General features: G+C 43.5%; 1 protein-coding gene across 1 annotated transcript; it reads right to left on the bottom strand.

Moving 5' to 3' along the window:
- Nucleotides 1-16,966: 16,966 nt before the first annotated feature.
- LOC119214277 (homeobox protein vent1B-like) lies at nucleotides 16,967-19,010 on the bottom strand. The gene is made up of 2 exons (XM_037465947.2): nucleotides 17,425-19,010; nucleotides 16,967-17,318 (listed from the first exon to the last, which is right to left on the bottom strand). The coding sequence occupies exons 1-2, from the start codon at nucleotides 17,932-17,934 to the stop codon at nucleotides 17,055-17,057; spliced, it is 774 nt and encodes a 257-aa protein (XP_037321844.1). The 5' UTR covers nucleotides 17,935-19,010; the 3' UTR covers nucleotides 16,967-17,054.
- Between the last annotated feature and the right edge of the window lie 136 nt (nucleotides 19,011-19,146).

The following is a 19,146-nucleotide window of genomic DNA, read 5'->3' as shown; positions in this document are numbered from 1 at the left end:
TTCTGACGGCTTCCATCTCATTCAAGGGCAAGGTTTTTTCCTTTCTTGATCGACTGATGATACTACTTGAAAGAAATTAACCTGAACATTATTTCTCTTCAACTATACTTTTCGGATCCGTTCCCAGAAAGAGAGCCGGCGAGTCAAGGCTGAGGCGAGCTGGTCCGCGCTGGGTCAGCACGTTCCGTGTTCTCCACTAACCTTCATCAGGCATTCGCTGTTGTTATGACGCCGCGAGATTCTCAAGGATGTGGCAGACATTTTCCGGCTGACGGTACATATTTTGGGAGCATGCATTTGTTTGAGGACAACTTGAGCAAAGTTGGATAGCGCTGTCTGAGAAAAAACTTGCCTTGATTCAGGGTTGGAGAAACGAAGACGAGCACAATGCCTCACATAACAGCGCACGCGCATGCGCGCACCCTGCAACCTTCCTCCCCTTGGTACAGCAGTATCAGAGGAGTCTGAGAACTCCCTGTTCCCTGGAGAAGGCCCAGCAGATGCCCCACCGCCCGACTTATCTCCAGGTTCCCACCACCGGACCCAAAGGAAGGTCTTTCATACGGCTCTTTTATCGTCAGACCAGAAGGGAGACAAGAGGGGGGGGGGGGAGGGGGGAGCCCCCGTCGCGCAAGGCCGCAGCCCTGCTTTCCCATTCCAATGTCTGATCGTCAGAGAGAGAGAGAGGGAGAGAGAGATCTCAGCTCACTCGGTGTGAGACATTCACACAAAGGAAGAGGGAGATGAAATGTCAAAAAGCTAGAAACAGCCTGACGAGCCTCACATCTCCTCACTGCGACCCCTGCACAGCACGGGCCCCGCATGAGGTTTGATGTCGAAAGGCTCCGCATTTCAATACTGTCCGCAGCTCTGATGTGCCACTAGTCACCTCTGTGGCTGGGCGCTTATACCTGGACTCATATCAAGAGCGCGTTGGTGCTGTTCACTTAAAAGCAGTAGTAGAAATGCTATAAGAGTGCATGTAGCATGTTAGCATAAAGCCTCGGTCAATGGAATCAAATAAAGTACAACCGGGGCTTTATGCGAGCGCATGCTGCATGATTTATAAAAAAACTAAAAACAGACCAACCCATTAAAGTGGCGATGATACTCCGTGAGTGTCTGAGTTTTAGCCTTAGACATCGCTAAACCCAAGTGGGTAAGGCCAATTTAATTATAGTGCAAAACAGACATTAAAATAATAAACAACAATCAAAGTTGCAGTTCATTTTATGAAATAAACAGTAAAAAGCATCCAGTTCATCCTCGAGTCTTCAGTCTTAATTTGACGCTGCTGAGAGTCTCAGGACACCTGCAGATTTCTGGGAGTTAGTTCAACATACGTGAAGCAGAAAAACTGACTCACAAGATCGGGATGGTTTGTAAGGTAGCAGCACGTCAGACATGTACTTGGCCCTAAACTATTCAGTGTTTTATAAATCAACAGCAGGATTTTAAATGTGTTGGAAAAGAAGCCAGGTGTTAATGCCTCTGAACTGTGTGTGTGTGTGTGTGTGTGTGTGTGTGTGTGTGTGTGTGTGTGTGTGTGTGTGTGTGTGTGAGAGATCCACTTCTTCTTCTGTTTTATCTTATGAGGTATGAGGTAACACGTGGAAAAAAATACCTAAATGTGTATGATGGATGTTTCTTTCCTCTAGTCAGAAACAAATCTCAATATTGAAACTCGTGAAAACGTTTTTGAATAACGGTGGGGATTTAAATTCCAAAGCAAATAAAACATGCAGAGCATCTGAAATAATATCATAATTGACAAAGACAGCTGCCGATCAAACAGTTGTCTGTGTGACAAACACAAAAGTGAACTAATAAAATATTAACTATCACAGCCGTCCTGTTACGATGTCAACATAGATTACCAAAATTTGACTGAAGCTGTCTCTGAGCATGTGGGTCCGTCTACTTTAATTCAATTTCTAATAACAGCTGTTGAGTCACAAGGTACACTCAGGGAATACCAATTGGGCCAAGTGGGCACCTGCCGAGGGGGGACTCACGGGGGCCAAGGAAAACCTCTGTGCAGCAGCCGAGTCCAAGGGACAGAGACGCAGCCCAGGGAGGCTGTGCAATGTGCGGGGGCCAAATATTTCATGAAACAGTATTTGATCTTGAATTGCCACATTAGTGCACCATCAGCCGGGATTAAAACCAAACAGAGCCCTTCACTCACACATTAAAGCGCCGGTGATGCACGGTCACTCTGTGGGCGGGTCAGTCCACTCAACACAATAACGGGCCTTCACTCAGTGTCAGCTCTCTGCTCCCAGCGCCGTATTGCCAGCTTTACTCGCTGCGAGGCTTTTTACAACTCCCCCGGGTGATAGAAGAGAAGTGCACGTGTGCAGAGAGAGTGCGTCGTCTTCATTCACTTAACCAACAAAACGAAAACTTACCAAGCACGACCGAAGCCTCATTCAAATCTCTGTTAACACGAGCCGATCCACCGGCAGCATTAAAGAAGCTGGTTCTACCATTCATGTCTTTGTTCTGCGGTTAACAGCTCGAGACATTTATATTTTATCTCACATTAAAGGGTCTGAGGTGATGTCTTTATTCACAGTGACTAACAATAAAAGAGCAGCTCGGGGTTCTGTGCATGGTGCTTTCACACATGCAACCTGAGAGTAGAATGGCCCCGGGGTGCCTCATAAACAAAAATATCACACGGCAGTGTTATTTGAACCTTCCATATTCATGATAGAGGACGGTGTAACGGCATGAAACAGAAACACAGTGGAATAGACATCTATTGCCCTCTCAAAAACAACAGGAGAATTACATAACTGACACTGTTTGAAGGGTGTCAAATGTCTCTTGGCCACAAGCTATGTCCTACAAAGTAAACACTTTCTCTCTGCATTGTGAGTGAATAGCTGTGTATAATGAATAACACCTGCCAAAGTGAACTTCTACGCCTGTCAGATTGAGTGCCAGTCGATGGCCTTTGTCAGCTATGAACGAGGTTTGATGATCGACAGTTTGTTTCGTGAGTTTTCAGAGCAGCGCGAGAGAAAAGTCGTCAACCGCAAAAAACGATCGTTTCTGAGCATTTCTGAGGTGAAAGATGTTGCTACACTTTAAGGTGTGACATGATGATTAGTCTGGGAAATGAGAACTTGCACAGACAAAGAGATCAATAGCAAAGCTATGCAAATACAATTGTCTCGCTTTGCCGGACAAACCGCCGTGAAGTCGCTGGACTTTTCATAAACTACCACTAAGCTGAAGGCAGTGGTCTCACTTAGCCACCTGTTAGCAAGCGCCCTTTTCCACAGGTGTGAATACGGAGGAGTTTACTGGTGTATTGCTGACTTTATTTCAGGTATCTAAACCCAAATGCTTTCTCTGAACTCCTCAATGCAGCACTCAATTACAAAGCTAACATGCGGTATAAGTTAAAGTTAAATAAAAGTAAATACCAGTCAAGCTAAAATATATACCTTGTTTATTAATCAACATAAAGGTCCGGTCTTTAGGCTAAACTAAGCTAAGCTAACCCTTTTGCTTCTTCCTCCTTCATGTTTAACATACGGACATGAGGGTTGCATCAATCCTGTTAAAGAAATTATGGCCACAGGGAGAATATCTGAGGAAATCAAACTAACACTTTATTTAAAAAATCATGGGCTGAGTCAAGATTGGTGAGACGTTAGCTGAAACTTGTTTTAGCCTGCGACTTGTAGCTACCTTTTGTAAGGATATTTAGTCACCCAGTTATAGTGGCTGTACAATGTAATTAATAATCAAAATAATATATCTTTTCGACCGAAACTTAACCCGAATTTAGTCTGAACGTTCGATCACAACTTCTTATAAGAAATCACAACAACAAATTTCCCCATTCTCCTTTATCCAGTTAAAACACTAGTCAGTCTTTCCACCTCACTTGAAAAAAAGACATTATGCTCTTCATGCAGAATAATGAAGTGTGATCCCGTTGCTTGTGGCGAGAGTTTTGTTTAGTATGGAGGAACAAGCATGCTCGAGGGGGTCCGGGCCCTCATCAGCATTGCTGAGCAGCCGGTTGAGAAAGAGAGAGGGAGAGAGCGTACTGGGCCGACCCCACTGGGAGCGACCTGGGGACTGGCAGCCTTTTGAAGTGGTAATTTGCCCAAACCCGAGGGAGGGTCGCCAAATTGAAATGTCTTTTGACAACGTCACGTTGTTGTCTGATTGAGCAACCTTCAGAGAGAGAGAGGGGGGAGACAGGGGGAACGAGATTGAGACACAGGGAGAGAGAGACTGTGCGTAATGAAACAGAAAGAGTCAAGCAGGTGAATTGGGTAAGCTTTTAAATGACGGTTTTCACCATGTAGCTTCCCCAAACTGCAGTTGCTTCTAAAAATCATTTCTGAACATATAACGTGTGCATGCGTCCATTTTGGGTAGTTTGTAAGTTAAATAAAAGGGATAAATGTCGAAATGGAAATGGTTTGTGTCTTTCATAGTCGGGTCTGCACTGATGCAAGTGCCTGCTCCACAGCCATGAACGATATGAGCACATGAAATCTTGAAAAAGCTTGAGGTCAAACCCCGCCTGGTTTCCATTACAGCTGTTTGTGAACCACAAATAGATCGCTGCACAATGCACAGAGCCCACAAACATTAAAGGAAGTATGAATGAAGTAGGAAACAATCATCTCAATGTACATTGAGGCTGTGCAGATGGTCAAACCACACAAATGTGGTAGAGAAATACTTCCAGTTGGCTTAGATCTTCTCAGTTTAACGCTGCTCGTTTTTAGAAGCAGTGGCTCCTGTCATCGCTGCTTTATTCAGCTGCTCTTTGTGCTCCGAGCTCTTCCTTCATGCTTTACCTCTCAAACATGCAGAACACGTGAAAACAGCGTCCCTCGCTCAGGAGTGAGGAGAACTTTTGGCCTTGAATTGCCCAAACTCACGAGCCAGGTGGCAGCGTAGTGCACCGACTCCCCTGAGGACCTGGTAGATATGCTTGTCTCACTTCCCCGTGGCCTTATTCTGTCAGCCCCCCCCCCCCCCCCCCTCTTGTCTGATAGAGATTGGCCCCTACATGAGGGGCCCAGCGAAGCCATCTGTTTTAACATCCCCAGCATCCTGCACCAAAGCACAATGCAACGAGGTAGATGGAAGGAGGTGAAGTTCAAATTGACTAACTGCTGAGAGAAGTAAAGGAAGAGGGAGACACAGGCCTCATGGAGGAAACAAAGTAGTATTTTCACGTTGAAAGGAATGTTGGAATAACAACGAGCACTTTCTCAGCTACTGAATGCATTCTTTGTATCTAAATGACTTTGGCCCAGTGTTGTGTGCATGGGAGATCATGTCAGTTATCAGTCATTGTTCACTTTAATTAATGGAATGCTTTGTTTCCCTAAAGTGAATATATGTTGAGCAATCGATTTCCTATTGTCTCAGGGCACTTTTAACTAAAAGAAAAATCAACAGTCACACCAGCAGCTCCGTGAGGCTCTAAAGCTCAATGTTAGGAAACTGCTGGATACAATTTCATGTGCAAAATCAATTTGAGATCTTTAGCAGTTAAGTGTCCTGTTCTATCAGGAAATAAAGTGTCCCAGACAATTTCAAAATAATTTGCAAATGATGGTAAATGCTTTGTGGCCAATATAAATAATTCAGCTTATTCAGTTCTTCTCGTCAATGAAACCTTAAAATACTACGCCAAAATTTGCAGAGGGAGACAGAACAACATATCTGCAGGTATGTGGCCTTAGACACAAACCTCACATCTCAGACAGTGTTTATTCTTCATTCATCTTTTTTCGCCTCTTCTGTTGCTTTGATATAAGACAGTTTCTCCTAACAGTGCCTTTGCATCGTAACACTCAATGATATTTTAGAGCGTTCAATAAGAATGGAACGACATTGGAGAGAGCTGAGCAAGCAATGAGCTAGAACATATGAACATATGATCTAAGGCATACTCAACATCTGTCTGTCTGTTTGTGACTAGAAAGAAAGGTCCTTGGGTTCATCATCTGGGGACACATGGATGGATATACGAAGAACTGAGCTAATCCATCTAGTAGATGTTAAGATATTGACAAAATGTCAATCTCCTCGTCACAATAGAATAAAAACAAGGGGCCAGCATGGGCACTAGGCTTTCTGCTCTGGGGACCGTGACAACTAGTAACGACAATTGCAGACTTCAACTATAGCTAGAGATATTTGACCAAAGCGTTGGACCAACTGCCTCAAGCTAAAATGCTCATGAAACCACCCTGACACAAGGACTGATATTATATATCTAGCAAGTTATTTGCACATTATTCATTTGTACAAATAAACAAACAGCTAGCATTTAAAAAACAAACTCCGTTTGGAGCTAATGAGCTCAACAGATCCTCCATCTGCCAAATCGAGCCAAAATGACAACTACAGGTGTTTGGTATGTGGCATTTCAGGAAACCTCACACTGTCAACCTGTCCAAAATAAACACCATTCAATCCTCGAGGAGTGTCGTCTGTGTAGTCGTCCTGAGAAAACTCACTCCTGCTCCGTGGCAGATGCCCACAGAGGCACAAGATGCTTTTGATGCTCTTTTTCTGCTTAACTCTGCAAAATGTGCTCCACTCAAATGAAACACTGTGAAAAAAAAAGAAGATTAGACTTTCAAAAGCTGCATGTTAAAGTCTCCCTAATTAAAAGCATCCCCCTCCTCCCCGTGAGACACGGAGGAAACCATGTGACGTTTTGATGCGGGGCGGAAATGCTCTTCTACACTCTTTCGTTTCCTTTTTTTTGCGGTTTGTTTCTCAGAGCACAGGGGGATACTGTACCTTGGCTTTAATGTATAAGTACATAACATATTGCAGGCTTCACCATGACTGCTGCACACTCCTGCCTTCAGAGCACAAATATGCCCTTGCTCATCGGACCTTGATCAAATAGTTTGTGTTTATCTCCCCAGAAGGGCACGGCTCGCAGCACCGCTGTGATACTGTCAGCACGGGTCTTGCACTTCACTGCAGGCTCTGTTTGTGCCACTCATCACACAGCCGCACTCTGTAAACCGTACCGACGCGTTGCACAGAGTCCACTAACATTACAATTACATTATACTGTATACAAATAGGGTTGACCTCAGCCAGCTGCCACTCAAGACTGGAAACTGCTACCACCAAGTGGTAGTTTGGGGGATTTGTGTTATGTTGAATAATATTATTATAATAAAGCCACTGTTCTAATGCGCCTCAAAAATATCACTATACAGCGTTAAATGAATAACATGTTTATTATCACATGCTCTGTCCAGCAGAGAAGACCTAAGGAATGATTAAAGATAAAACCCAAAGTCACATATAGCCTTTACAGCACAATGCATGAATCCTGGACAACTTGTGAAATTCATAGAAACACAACTGGGAAAATTAGAATAGATACATCCCTCAATTAGTTAAACACATCAAAATTATTTTTGTTTTAATCCTTCATTGGCATTTTTTCAGGGTCGTGTCACAACATTTCAAAGAAAGTTGACAGTGACGAATCAAAAAAGTATTTATAAAAGAAAAGACAATTGAACACAATTCTTCCCAAATCTGACATTATTCTTCCTGAATCTGAATCTAAACTGTGCCAGAAGTAAGTATCTTTGGCTTTTATTTCAGTGTGTCGTGAGCTGTGATTCAGGGCCATGCTTTTGTTTCATGTGAATATGCCTTTGAGTTTGATTTTTGAAAAGAAGCTGTTTTTTTTTGCAGTAGTACTTCTTCCTTGTTCATGCATTACATCAGCCTCCGCCACGATTGAGTTGGAGCGAAACACAAAGCGATCTCACTCAACACCCAGGCACACAGAGCTGCTCTCTGCGCGGTGCTCTTCATCAGCTTCTTTGACCCAGTGGCCCAACGAGATGTGTTACCGGTTTGGTGTGGTGCTGGGTGACCTCAGCTGGTCCAACATGATCATCGGAGATAGATCTCCCTCTGCTAAACTCTGTGATGTATGTCCCCTGCTTTTACAGGTGCAAACTCATGGGCCCGGAGCGAAGAACACATAGTTTCATCTCCGCCTGGCTGCACATGGCCTTGACATGCCACAACACTCCCTCCACTACACACGTACGTGTGTGTGCCTGTGTGTGTGTGTGTGTGTGTGTGTCAGCGCCTCACTTCAGCACACCCTGAGAGTCCTTGTCTGGAGACCTTGAGTGCCAAAAGGCATGGGGCCACTCTTCTGGGAGGGAGAGAGAGAGAGAGAGAGAAGCAGCAAAAACTAAACAAAAACCCTGAGTAGATAAGAAACTTCTCCACCAGCAGAAAGGAGCCGTCCCAAATGTTTCCCTTCTCCCCTGCGCTGCCTCTGACGTCTACGGCATGCGTAGATAATAACTACAACAGTCGACCACAGTAACCAGACAATGAACTTTGCACAGGCGGTTAAATGTTTTCCCTTTTTTTTCCCCCCCGTCAAGAGGCATCTGTGGTGGCCACAGGTGTGTCGCAGTGGCTCAAAACCAAGGAGGGAGGATAAGTGTTGAGTGAGCACAGACAATAGCTACACTGTCTTCCTCAAACATCTTCAAGGTCCCTGTGGAGGGATAAATGGCCAAGAGGAGGTGCCTTTCTGGGAGAGACGCGTCTGGAGCGTTACAGGGTAAGTCCTCTTCATGCCTCATTCATTTTATGTATCCATGTGATTTATTTATTTTCTTTAACGGTTGGAAACTGAAGAAAAATCCTCTAAACTTAATGGGTGAGTTCACCTCAAAATCAAAAGTACACGTTTCTACTCATAGTTATATTTGTCTATTGCCTGGTTTTGGCGATATTCTCCATAGTGATGTCTGCCTTCCCTTCAATAGAATAGGACAATATAGGCTTTTGGTGCTCAAAGGTAGTGATCACTTTCATAGAAATCATGATTGACTTACTCAAGGGAGCCAACAGACCTCACTGAGAGCAGCCTCGAGTAAGAAACATTTTCTTTCATGTCCTACATGAAACTGCTCACTGCGAGGTCGTGGATTCTCTTGAGTAACCGGGATAATGATTGCTGGAGGGGGCATTGCCTTTAAGGTTTTCCAAATCTGCGATATGCCTTTGTTTACTGGAGAATGAAGATATATCCAAAAACGATATCTACAATAATCAACAATTATCACCAAAACTATTTGGATAAACAGCACTACAGGAGGACCCATTATCTATTATGGATTTCGTTGTGATTTGTCCCTTTTGAAAGAAAGAATAGTGCATTTTATTTTTTATTTTCTGCAATCTGGCACAGTGAGACAAAGAGAGAATATTTAATCTGTGGTTACATGCGATTGCTGACCATTTTCTTCCATGCCTCCCCTCCAGCTTCCAGCGTGCAGCGACAGGGCAATGGGGCTCTTTACACTCGCTGTTCCTTTTTCCTATGCATATACCTTTTTCAGATGTAACTTTAAAGAGGTATAGGGCATGGGAAAATGGGGCTGCAGAGGTTTTCCACCGTTTCATCATCCTCCTCGCATGACAGCTGACCTCAAAGCCAACACAAAGGCGCACACTCGCACACACTCTCACACACTCGCACCGTGCTCCATGGACTTACCGGTTGGAGGAGGAGTGCGTAGCGTGTATTCTAAAAGCACTGACCGGTGATTTTGGTGTTTCTGTGTTTGTTTTTTCTGTGGTTTCCACACTCATTCTGTGATATTTGTGGTGGAAAAATATTTTAAACCTCCCTGTGTGAAATAACAATGATTCAAAAGCATTTCATTATACAGATGCAAGTAGTGATTTCAGCTGAATGGATTGAGCTTTTTTCCCGCAGATGATTCGGAGGTCTAACTACAAAAAAAAGTTTGCACAGTGTACATGCTCACAGTATTTTGTCTTTGTCTTTCTTTGCAGCATTGTTGTTCATTGTTAAAACACATGTTTTCTTCTTGTTTGCTGTTTTTAATGAATAAAGAAGTCTTGGCAATACATTCTGGATTCAACATTTATGTACAACAGGGTTTTTGTTTGCAACAATACAGAAATATAAAACTTTTTTACATTTATATTTTTACTCACACGTAGGGTGGTGGACCAGTTTTTTGGGAAGCTCTCATGGGCAACAGTACCCCTTATAAAACGTTAACTTTTGAAAACATTTATTTGTATGCTGCTAAAGGTGTTGTCTATGAATTGTGTATCCATCCAATAGCTTATGATCTATTAAAGCCCAAATTGTTTTTTCTATAAGGCACACAATCACTCTTAATGAAATGATCCAAGCAAAAGGCCGTAGTGGAATAAGTGCTCCTTTCATGAAAAATATCAACACGTTGCATATTGCATTGTAAGTCAAAGTTATACAAAACTTTAAATCAAAAGGAACGCTCCAGTGAAAGTGTCAGCAACGGGGATCAGCAGCAAAGTGGACTTGCATGTATATTAAAATAGATTGAATGTATAAGTAATATTTGACTGGTGTAGCTGCTCGGGGGGTTAGAGCTGAACTAAGTTACTGCTTACACTCAGGGAGTTTATCACAGTCGTTAAAAAAACCTGGGGGTCAAGTCTTGTTTTAGAGTCACCAGACACATCTCAGCGGCATTGAAATGAGGAATGGGCTTGGAAACCAAAAGAGAATTCTGCTCAGCAACGTTTAACACACTTTGTGGACTTTATACTGACTCATTGTAACATTTAATAAAATTGGACCCTTTTAATAACCTTTTAAAGTTATTATGCAACAACTTGATGAGTTACGAGGGCTAATGTGTGCTTGGTGGAAAAAGTGGAACTCATAAACTGAGTGAAATGTGAAAAGGAGTTGAAGTTGACACTGCTTTTGAGGGTGACAAGTCGGTAGACTTGAGACCACTGGTTAAATATTCAGCAATGCATTGTGTTACATATATGGGTCAGTTTGATGTGAAAATGTCTTGAAAAGTAACTATATCTGATTTCATATCAAATGGAAATACAAATATGTCAAAATGTGCATGATCAAAATATGTCGAATTGCAGATTACTTTCCACCACTGACAAATGATCATTGATGAATTTACTGCAAGTGACTGCAGGTTTTCAAGGTTTAATTATAAAAACAGACCACACATTACTATGACTATCTATTTGTACTTATAGAACACTTTCATCAGTTAATATTGCAGATCTCATTATCCCTCTGTTAAACTGGTGAACGACTTTTGGCCTCATCATCCACCTTTGACTCCGCTCCGGCTGTTGGCACCTCTCCACCAAGCCACTCACCTGGTTCAGAAGGGTCTGAGACCCTCATTGTCATTCAAGTCGTCACATGCTCCTCACTCACAATGGATCATTTATTGATGCTCATGTTGCTGTTAGTGCCCGGGAAGTATCTCAGTTAATGCTGTAGACTGAGGCCTTGCACTGTCTGGTACTCGGCATAGAGGCGATACATAAATGGATAGATGGTCCAGTTAGCCTTTAGATTAATAATTACCGTCTCCATATAGTAGTTAACTGATGGATGGGATCGTAATTTTCTTCTTTGATAGTTGTGCCTCCTGGTGGGAGGTGTTAGTATTTATTTTTCCATTTAAATCTAATTATCCAGAACATCTTTCCTCTTCTGAATATATGCCAATCTCAAGCGAAAAAGACATGACGGAATGACTGAATTCACTAAAGGGTTAGCTGGTGCCACACTAATGACTTTAACGTGAAGCAATATACACCTCGGACAGACTCCCGGGCGCCGTCCCTCCCACCCCGCGTCTCCCAAGTAGGTGCGAAGTGTTCAATCGGGAGACAATAGAGCTCGATGGATCTCAATGATCTGCCAGTTACTTACGCTTTGATGTCCTTTTGAAGATACTCGCCTACAATAAACTGAGAGCGATCACAGCTCGCAGCCCTTCCACTAGACGCCAAAGGAAAACATTTAGTCTCCAGCAGCTTGAGACGGCATCTTTTTAGCCGCTCCACGGCAGGTTGGCCAAGAAATGTAACACCATAAATCCACCCGGGCCTTTTTTAAATACACTTGTGGCTGTGTGATGAAAAAATACAAAAACATACAAAATGACGTGAGTGAGAGGGAGACATCGAGAGTAATTTACAAAACGGTGTAAATCATGCTGTTTGTTCCTTTGTGTGAAGGTTCACAGTAACGTTGCAACAAACGGCTAAACCCTACCTGGCTGGTTCATTAATATCTGCATGTAGTCATGGATTTTTCAGAGAAAAATATAAATAATACCAGACCCATTTTAAAATATGCTTTGTAAATATGCTTTTATTTTGTGAAATATAACATATTAATATTTGCAGGAAATAGCTTTAAATTGTTTACATGCATGTTTTATATATACAACAAGGTGTGTGGGTTGAGGGGGGGGGGGGGAGAGGGGTTAATAGAAGAATCGACCGATGGTGACTGGGTGGGAGCAGTGCTGGGGGGGAGCAGCAGCGGGCACGGCGGCCGTGTGGAGCGGCTCCAGCTGCGGGTAGAAGCCGCTTCCGCCGATGGGGAGCTGTCCACTCAGTGCGGGGTGCTGAAGCCGCGGAGGCGCCAGCAGGACGACCGGAAAGGGTAACTCAGGACGTAGGTACAGGTTCTCTCGTTTCAGCTTCATCCTCCTGTTTTGAAACCACGTCTTCACCTAGGAAACCCAAGAAAGCGATTAACGAATGATGTATGCCCTTACTTGCTTACTTACTGGGAAGAAAAACAAAAAAAGGATTCATATATGCCTGCACTTTGAAGTTTACACAATACACACATCAAGACTATTCAACCCGAATAGTGAACATCAACTGTCACTCACTTTGATCTGACAGGCAGACACTGTCCCCATTTAACCGGCGGAACCTAAACCCACCTGAGTTTCGGATATGAGCAGCTTCTCGGCGATTTTCCTCCTCTGCATAGTACCCAAGTAGTTGTGCCTACCAAAAGCATTCTCCAGTATTCTGACTTGCTCAGAACTGAACTTGGCCCTCATCCTTCGTTGCTGGTTGACTTCCCAATCGCTTTCGTACCCCACTTCGCTCTCAGACCCCGAAGTGTAACCGCAACTATCTGAAAGAAAGAAAATAGCGCTCAATCAGTTAAAAATCAAATCCCGCATAAGGACCTTTCTGATCTCTGCCCCTTATGGCGGACTGGTGAAGTTACCGTTCGGTGAAGTCGGGAAGTTTGTACTCCTTGGTCCCTTTGTAAATTCCTCCATTTCGCTATGGACTTTTGAATGAAGAATGTCATCTTCATAATAACTTTTGGAAAGCCACTCCACAGAGAAGTTTGCCATGATGAATCCAAGTAGTCTCAAGGTGTTTGTGTGTGAGTGTTTGTTGTCCCTTGAGCGCCTCTCGACCGCTACACGGAGGAGGGGCACACTTCTATATTTGAATATGCAAAGTGGTCTCGACGGAACGATAAAAACTTGATGGCCGTTGTGATTGAGGTTAATACAGGCTCGGTTGTGGCTTTTCTCACCTGGCTGAGATGCTCTGGCTCCAGTAAGTCTGAGTGTCAAATGGCACCTCATCAGACTTAAATGACCCCTGCATAAAGTGATCCAACACCATATCCCCTATAAATACATAGCGGTTAATTCAAATATCCGATTTAAAGGCCAGTTATAGAACATCTTTTTGTGGTTGACTTTGAGTGCTACTGTGCCACTGCCTGAATAAATTAAATTATTAAATAAATAATAAATACATATTTCAAAGTTTGAAGTTTGATAAAATGTTACTTTGTAACAAACCTCCTTTAGCCCTGTTGATATTTTAAGAAGGAGCTGGAGCTGTGATTTTTGGCATTTGAAATGAAATGTGTAATTGAACAATAAACACTGGCAGTGAAAATAATTTTGCTGATAAATAGATAACAAAAAAAAATCATTTTCTCAGTAAACAGTTTCATAATCAGGAATCAGAAATCGTTTATTGCCATCATATGTCAGACATACATGGAATTTGACTTAGATAGACAGTACAAATATGACAACAGACAACGTAGTGCAGGAATAAGATACAATATAATAATATATGCTATGGGTTAGTATGGTGGTAAATCTGGTGGTGCTGTCACATATTTAACAGGTCCCATGTGTGTTTAATATAATGTGGATTTATATGGCAATAAAAATGTGAAAAGTATTGCTTTAATATGAGGCTTTCTTGGTCCTTTGTGGCTTTTCGAGACAGCGGAAACGTAACTGCAGGAATAGAGGCGCATCAACATATAAACGGAGACTGGTCGATATCTACAGTATCACAGCAGTTTCCGGCTATTTCATTGTCATTGTTTATTTCATGTCACCTCATTCTGACACACAGGAAACAATATAAGTCTGCTTCGCTCTACCATTGTGATTTTTCTTCTACTCCAGGGGACATCCGTGCGATGTGAGTTGAGTTAGTTGAAGCTGTAGCAGAACGCGATAGCGGACAAGCAGTCAGGAGCTTCTTGTGTCTTTTGGAGACACCCAACTGTCTCCAACCGATCGATGTCGTTTCTTCTTCTTTCGTCTTCTTTTATTTATTATCGGTTGTTTGGAAATAAACGTTCCGGTGCGCATTACCGCCACCCACTGAAAAGGAGCGTGGACTGAAATAGCAATGCTACTGTATTTGATGTTTGAGTGTTCCCTATAAACTATATATTGTGAATTAAGTTGCATCAGTTTTATGAACGTAAACCGAATATTTTCTTTGTCAAAAACGTCGTTGAGGAATTCCCTGTAATAATTGTATTGAGGACAATGGATGATGACAGTTGCCTGGAATTTTTGTCTGCTTCTGAGATGTCATGCATTAATCCCTTTTGTAACATAGTAATTACTTTCCAAACATATGTGATCTTTTGCAACAATAAACAGCATTAATAAATGCAAAAAAAGCACACATTTACCGAATAATCTCAATCATTGCTAGACATTTCTGGAGCGGCACAAGCTCAATAAGGAGAGATCAGTCAGATGTGAGGCTTATTAATTATTATATACAGATGATATGGGGTGATAAAGCGTTATGATAATGGTCTCACTTGTAAAGGAACATGTAACCGAGGGCTGTCTGCCTTGATCCCCCTAAACACTGTTTACTTACCAGGTGCAAATGAGACTGGTCCCATAGATGATGGCTAAAGTTGCGAGGAGCTCAGATTAAACAAAGAGCAAGACAAAAACTTGAGGATCAGTGATTAAAATCAGCAATTTACCCTGAACAGAAGAACTGGAATGACTATATCAGCACTGACCTGAGTATCTATGAAATCTACTTTTCTGATCTTAGCCAGCAATGGCTTAAACACATCAGTGCTCTGCATACAATGTGTAGATATAACGATGACTAATGTCAGCAGTGGCCTGAACATCAACACTTTCTATTCCAGACTAGAGGTGTCCAATATCGGCTCTTTTTAAAATTAATCATTGATTAAACATAAACATGATCACCAACAAACCCCAACTTTTTGTTATTCCTTTTCTGCTTTTTTAAGAAGGAAGATAAACAGCAGCAGCAACACCATTTATGGCCGTCATCTTAACATGCAGGTGAACGTCGTCCATCGACATTGTGTTTGATACACAAGCATCATTGACACACACCACCTCTTGTTCTGTGGAGGTCTTATGTTCAGTTCTGGCTTGTCACAATGGAGCCAGGACTCTGTAAAGATTTGGACAATCACAGACCTCCCAAAATACTTCTTAATTGCTTTGTTGTATTTGTCAAAGGGACTTATTACTTTGCCAAAAATGTATTTTATGACCAACCCAACTGCAACTGATCTTGTTCTGCTGAGAGAAAAAATATATGATCGTTACTCAAATCAATATGTCAAATACCTCGCTGCCAAATATGTGATTGGCTTATTCTTCACTTTATTTATCTTTCACTTTCAGAGAGCCTGGCTGTCTGCTCCAAGGAACCCGGGGATGAAGCCTCTGGACGTTGTGGGTGTGTCCGCATGTGAGAAAGTGAAACACTTCTGTTTGATCTGTAGACTCCATTTGATTGAGACATTTGCTTGGAGGCCGTTGAGCTCTTTGAACACCCCCCCCCCCCCCCCCCCCCCACCCTCCCAAGCAGCCAGAGAAACCTGTAACACCTCAAAGCCAAATGATGAATCTGTAGGTTTTCAAGACATCATTTAGGCTGCATCAAGATTTGGTTAACTGCACAACAAATTAGTTCAAAGCAAGTTGACCTTTGACTTTAAATATACATTTTTTTAAAGTATCGTAATATTGTAGAAGGAAATGGTACATGCAGACGTGCAACTTGGAAAAATACAACCTTTGGTTAGTTTAAAGTATGTCCATCTCAAAGTCTCATGACAAAATCAGATGTTAAACCGCAGGACTTCAAACACGCAGAATCTCTGGAGCCGGACCGGAGGCTCCTGTGGAAGGTGTGAAGCCATCAACAAGCAGCTTAGTAAGGAATAATTGTTAACTGTGATCTTAGGTGGCGTTTGAAGAGCAGAGATTGGGGGACCTGGGGGGGCATTTAGCTGTTATTTGTTGAGAGGTTAAAAAAAGGTCTGTATGAGAGGCACAAAAACGTTGTGAAGTCTGTGTATTTTTTTCTTTCGACAGTATCCACAGTGCTCGGTGACTTGGTTTATCACGATTTCTCTTTATGGATTTGTTTGGCTGAGCTTTGGCCTCTTATCTTGACCTTATGAAAGATCCATACAATGAGTTGTGATAATGGTCAAATGCAATCTCTAACAGTTCTCTCTTTCAACCTCTCGCCGTAAGATGAAAGAAGGGATGATCCATTCTTGTTGAAGTGATCCTGCAATAGAGATAATGTCATCACCATTATCTTACAGCGCCGCGGCTGGAGGCCTGCATTAATGTCCTGTGTAAGCGATGCAGATAAAAGGCAAAGTCCAGTGCTGCAGTTAAAGAAGTTACACTTTATTCAATTATAAATATACTTTTTTTGTAAATCATATATACATCTTATATATATATATATTTTTTTATATATATCCAATAAAAATAAAAACGAATCACACATCAAATGAAAAAAAAAACTCTGGATTGCACTTGGTTAGATTCTAAGTGTTTCTGTCAGAAAAGTCTCTACTTGGCAGTATTTCAGTAGTAATTTGGGTTCCGGATGATTAGATGAGGGTGGGGTTGGTGGTGAGGGTGAATCTGCCGCTGGAGGAGCAGCTGCGGGACGGGGGCCGGGTAGAAGGCCGGGCCGGCCGCGGGGTAATGGGGCCCCTGTCCGGCTGCGTTGTGGTAGTGATGAACCGGAGGTAGCTGCTGGAACAACAGAGGTGGCATTTGGGGAGCGAGATAGTCCTGAAATTCCCGTTTGAGCTTCATCCTCCTGTTCTGGAACCAGGTCCTCACCTGAGACAAAAATAATATCAAGTTAGTATCCAGCAGAAGGCAGAATCAGGGGAATGTGTCGCTGTACTGTGTGAGCGGGTTGTTCGCACCGAGAGTCCATTCTTACCTGAGTTTCTGTGAGTTTCAGCTTCTGGGCGGTCTTCACTCTCTCCCCGGCATCCAGGTATTTGTGCTTGTTGAAGATCTTTTCCAGTTTGCTGATCTGCTCGGTACTAAACTTTGTGCGCACTCGGCGCAGCGGCGCGTCTTTCTCCGCGTCGCTTCCCTCGTCCACGGAAAGGCACTCGGAGGAAGCCGCCTCGCTCTCGTACCCGGATGAATAGCCGCTGATTTCTGAAACTGGACTCGGAGAGGCGCAGCTCGTTGGATGGAAAGGGGAGCACAGACTCGCGTCCTGTCCTTTGCTCTCCACTCGCTCCGCGGGCTCCGCGGGCTTTGACGCCTTGGGTTTCGGCTGCAGGTAGCCCTTGCCAAACGTTGGCGGCCGCGGCTGCACCATGCAGGGCACGTGGGGCCTGCAGGTGAGCGCGCTCTCCGTGACAGCTCCGTGCTCGTCGGTCGGTGCGCCGTGGCAATGGCTCTGGGCCAGCCAGTCCACGGAGAAGTATTTCACCATGTTGTCTGTGGTAAGTGGTGCTGTGAGACCTGTGCAGTCACCAAATAGTCAGAGGGCGTGTGTGGGGTTGTGGCCCCCCACTCCTCAGGGGCCAGCTTTTATAGAGCCCCGGCTCCTCGGCCCCCTATTTGCATATGTAGAGGCCCTTGTTAACGCCCGATCGATCCCAATGATTAGGGGTTAATGGCTCGTTATTGAAGTCTTTACATATCCCGTGAGTGTGTGAAGACCTGGCGCCGCCGAGTCTGTGAGAACCCTCCTGAGCTCATACATTTGTCCGCCCCGACTGAAACCAGGGGGGGGTGAGGGGTAGTGCAGAAACAGCTGTGTCTGCTGCAGAGGTGGAGCGGGCGCTTTCATGCTGCATACAGTAACACACCGGAGCAGAGGTGTCAGAATAACCAGTCTTCTTGGTGATCTCACTTCATACAATCAAACTGAACTTTTCCATGACTCATCCTTGTCTCTCTTGATCTCCATGTGAGTGAATGGGAAGTCTTATGGGAAGTATCTCCAGCCCAAGTGGTTTCATTTTGAGGAACTTGTGCTCGACGTGAGGACATGCATCTATATTATTTTTTGCACTTTATTTCATAACCGTAACCGAGTTATAAATTACCTAAAATGTTACGCGCAACCCGAAACATGGCCTCAGCTAACAGGCATCAATAGGTTATTCTGCCTGATACCGTGAGTGGCAGATCTTGTTGCCAATAGATACGTTTATTTTAGTACAATTTGTAATGCATGATTAGATGCAGTATTCTATAGCCTGGTTATTATTTAACTTGAGTTCATATTTACTCCAGACTCATAGATTAATGAGAGGCTCCACATTTGAGCACTTAATCCCATAACAGTGATACGGGGGGACTTGATCTGTGTTAAATGACGCATCTCAGCTGTTCTCTTGGAACGGGTGGGGGTCCGATCCCCCTGGATGGGTTTGGTATCGCCATGCCTTCGGATTCCCCGGTGAGCCCTGGCGCCGGCTACCCGCGAGCCGGCGTTTGGCACAGGCGCTTCAAACATTACGGATCAAAGGCATTACAGTAGCGACACAATTACGGCTGATTGTCGGGCCGTTCACATGGTAATGTGCCAAAACAAGCTGCGAGGAAGTCTGAGGGGGGGGGGGGGGGCAGCAGCAGACGGACGCGATAATCCTCCTCCGATTGGCCCACAAACCAAAGGCTGCACACATTGAAGGAT

This window comes from Pungitius pungitius, chromosome 13 (assembly GCF_949316345.1).
Source record: "Pungitius pungitius chromosome 13, fPunPun2.1, whole genome shotgun sequence".
NCBI classification, from domain to species: Eukaryota; Metazoa; Chordata; class Actinopteri; order Perciformes; family Gasterosteidae; genus Pungitius; species Pungitius pungitius.
The sequence above is the reverse complement of the archived record's forward strand: the minus strand, read 5'-3'. Positions and strand labels throughout refer to the sequence as shown.